Source organism: Leptonychotes weddellii, unplaced genomic scaffold, assembly GCF_054177405.1.
Source record: "Leptonychotes weddellii isolate Sample4059 unplaced genomic scaffold, ASM5417740v2 HiC_scaffold_20825, whole genome shotgun sequence".
Lineage (NCBI taxonomy): Eukaryota > Metazoa > Chordata > Mammalia > Carnivora > Phocidae > Leptonychotes > Leptonychotes weddellii.
Window position 1 is genome coordinate 1 of NW_027795317.1, and position 3,167 is coordinate 3,167.

General features: G+C 49.7%; 1 protein-coding gene across 1 annotated transcript; it reads right to left on the reverse strand.

Moving 5' to 3' along the window:
- Nucleotides 1-208: 208 nt before the first annotated feature.
- Nucleotides 209-2,512, reverse strand: LOC145718733 (bestrophin-1-like). Its single transcript, XM_081810242.1, has 2 exons — nucleotides 1,890-2,512; nucleotides 209-676 (listed from the first exon to the last, which is right to left on the reverse strand). Exons 1-2 carry the CDS (start codon nucleotides 2,510-2,512, stop codon nucleotides 658-660), a joined length of 642 nt encoding a protein of 213 aa, XP_081666368.1. The 3' UTR covers nucleotides 209-657.
- Nucleotides 2,513-3,167: the final 655 nt, after the last annotated feature.

Below are 3,167 nucleotides of genomic sequence, written 5' to 3' on the forward strand. Positions count from 1 at the left end.
ACAAGCACACCTTGGGCAACAGTGATAGTGAGAGCTAAGCCTTAGGCTGTCTTCCCATAGCCACAAGGGTGACTACCCTCGTCACCAAGGCAGTGCATGCATGTTGGGGTTACCTTTACCTTTTCTATAAGTTGTACCAAAACATCTACTTAACTTCTTTCATTTGTACCATTCTTCAAATAAAGTAATTTGGTACCCAGCTGTTGTCTTTTGAGTTTGTGGGATGGGCTAGAAATGTATCTGGGTCATCTTTGCAATCTGTTCAAGTGCTATAGTTGAACCACAGTAATCAAAATGAAATGCCTAGGAGGATTTGTATTTATTAAAAAGTCCTTAGTTTGGAAAAGATATCAAGGCTGGGTGTGTTGAATTCAGACAGGACTTAAAGACTTCTGATTCTGAACTGGATGTTTTGAATTACAGGTTTCCAGTGGTTCATTCCAGCTTCTCATATAATTTTTATGTACAAAAGGCATTTAAAGGCTTAAGTAGCCCTGAAACCATGGATCATCTTACCCAATAAGCTAACCATTTAAAGCTGTCCTACGAACACATTCTTCAGTGTGGACAGCTGCGTGACAGACTGGATCAGTGTCCTGCTGGTGTACATGCAGGTAGGACCAGGCCGGTGAAGTGTTCCCCCCCTTGGGAAACAGGCTAAGAATGTGCTTCGTCCCTAGAGAGAATTGGAGAAAGTTTTCAATGTGAGTATGGAAGATAATCTTCATTTCAATACTAAAATAGTTGGAGTTAGGGCAAAGGTTAGGACCCCTAAAATCAGTGAGTGGTGTCAGGAGACTGAAGAGCCATCTCTCCTTGCTAACAACTACATTAATGTCCTTTCCCGGACAAACTGCAGTGATTTGTAGAAGTTTCTGTCTAGATCTAAAACAAAACTTTTTGACCACAGAAGGGACTGAGAATCTAGAAAACAGGAAGTTGAGTTCTCACATGATGGGGGAGGGGGGGAGGTAGGGTTGATTTAACTGGGTGAAATCCAGAATGTAGGGAAATGGTTTTGTGACCCCTGTGGATTGACCCAAAGGAGGCATGAAGAGCACATTTATGTTAAGAAGTCTTTGATGAGGGCGCCTGGGTGGCTCGGTTGGTTGAGCGACTGCCTTCGGCTCGGGTCATGATCCCGGAGTCCCTGGATCGAGTCCCGCATCGGGCTCCCTGCTCGGCAGGGAGTCTGCTTCTCCCTCTGACCCTCCCCCATCTCGTGCTTTCTCTCATTCTCTCTCTCTCAAATAAATAAATAAAAATCTTTAAAAAAAAAAAAGTCTTTGAGTACCCCAAAGCAGTGAGATACCCCAAGGGACCTGGATGCCCTCACCTTAACCATCTGCCAGTTCCCAGGAGTCTAACGCTTTCCAGAAGTACTTCAGGATTGCTGAGAAGTTATGGGGGAGTGTTCATACACTCTCTCTGAGCTTTGCCTGGGCAGTGAGTGGAGTTCTTGGGGTACAGCCCAGAGCCCCTAGCTCTGCCTCATGGTTTTGCATCTGCTACTCAAAGTGAGCTGGGTCCAGGAATAATGTGACCACTTAAAAAGTGTGGCAGTTCCTGTCAGTGCAACCTCACCTTCCTTCACCTGGGACCCAGGGAGCTCTTCCTAGTGATGATGTCAGGCTCCGGTGAAATGGAGCGTGCATTACACTGGGAAAAGAGCGTGAATCAGTGGTCCTTTGCTGAGGTGGCCAGGTGTGTGCCCCAAGCCAATGCTGGATGTAAGTCCAGCATGCTCTGGCAGTGATGGGACCATAGGAAAATGGGCTCCCAGGAAGGTGGAAGAAGGGTAGAATCACAGCAAGGGAAGGTGGTGGTATTTCCCACCCATATGGGAGGGGGGGCAGGTGAAGTGACCCAGGTTAAGGTAGAAGACAGACCTGTTTTCCAAGGCCCAATAGGGATCCTCGTGACCTTTGAGTACACTGTGTAGGTTAGTTGACTGGTCCAAATGTGATTCTCCAAGATGATGTTCAGGGGTCTCCGACGTGCCCGTCAGGTTAAACTCAACAGTTTTCCTCTTTGTGTGACCCGATTCTGGGTCCTCTGCTGAGGACCAGATACTATCTGAGAGCAATTCAAAACTGGTCTTTGTCCCTGGAGTCACAGGCTGTAGGCTTTGGTCTTTGACAGCGCCATCTATGCCCGAGACTCTGCGAAGGCTTGAGGGTGCTGACTGTCCAGGTGGGAAGATCATAGGTGTGTGGCTGAGGGGTGTCTGTGGGGCACTGTGGTAGCCTGACCTCCCGTACAGTGCAGCAGTCTCGAAAGCATCCTCCTCCTTAATCTTCCAGGCCTTGCTGTCTTCTTGGTCCCTAGAGTTCTGCCTGGCACCCCCAAGTTTCGTGGGCTGGCCCTCATGGAGAAGGCCTTCTTTCTTGGACCACAGTAGTTTGGTCTTTGAGTTTGTCCTGGGGGGATGGTGGTCATGGGACTGTAGCCCTAGGAAGCGGCCAATGATGCCAGTGTGAGTGCCCTCCTCCTCCATGTCTTCCTTATGCATACTGGAAAGAAGCATGAGACTCAGGGTTAAATAGGGGACAAAAGACCAAAGCCGGACTTGACTTTTACCCCTTCTTTTCCCTCCTTTTGGCCCAAAGCCAAGGACACACAGTGTTCCTCACAATGCCTGGACTCACCTCTCCCCCGACCCATCCTGTACTGCACTGTCCTCTTACTCCTTCCCAGCTCAGCTCACCTCACTGTTCTGTGGCTCCCTCTTGCCCACGTTCACTAAACTCCCTAGCCTGGCGCATCTTCTCCTTAACATCCCTCCCTCCACGCGACCTGAACTACTGGTCCCCGTGTGTGGTGGGTCAGATGAGGCCCAGGAGTGACTCTGGGTAGGCCAGGGGTTTCTGGTTCCAGCTGGGGAGCAGCATCCACAAAGAAGTGTGGCTTCCTGGGAGCCCAAAGCCTTTACTCGGCAGGAGAAAGCCCATTAGCCCAGAATGTGACCTGTCCTTGCCTGTGTCCACATTCTCCCCGTGCTTCGAGGCCCAGCTCTGGGTCCACCTGGAGGCCACCTCCCAGGCCAGAGGTGGTCTCTGTTCTATGTTCTGGCTCTTTCCCAGGCATCTAGTACCTTGTACCTTGTGTCAGGGTTTGGGCCTTGGGTTTGAGCCCCCTCACTAAATTGTTCCTTAGAGATAAGGTCT

Excerpts from the sequence above, each read along its gene's own strand:
- LOC145718733 (XM_081810242.1), bottom strand. The coding sequence starts at position 2,512 with ATGCATAAGGAAGACATGGAGGAGGAGGGCACTCACACTGGCATCATT.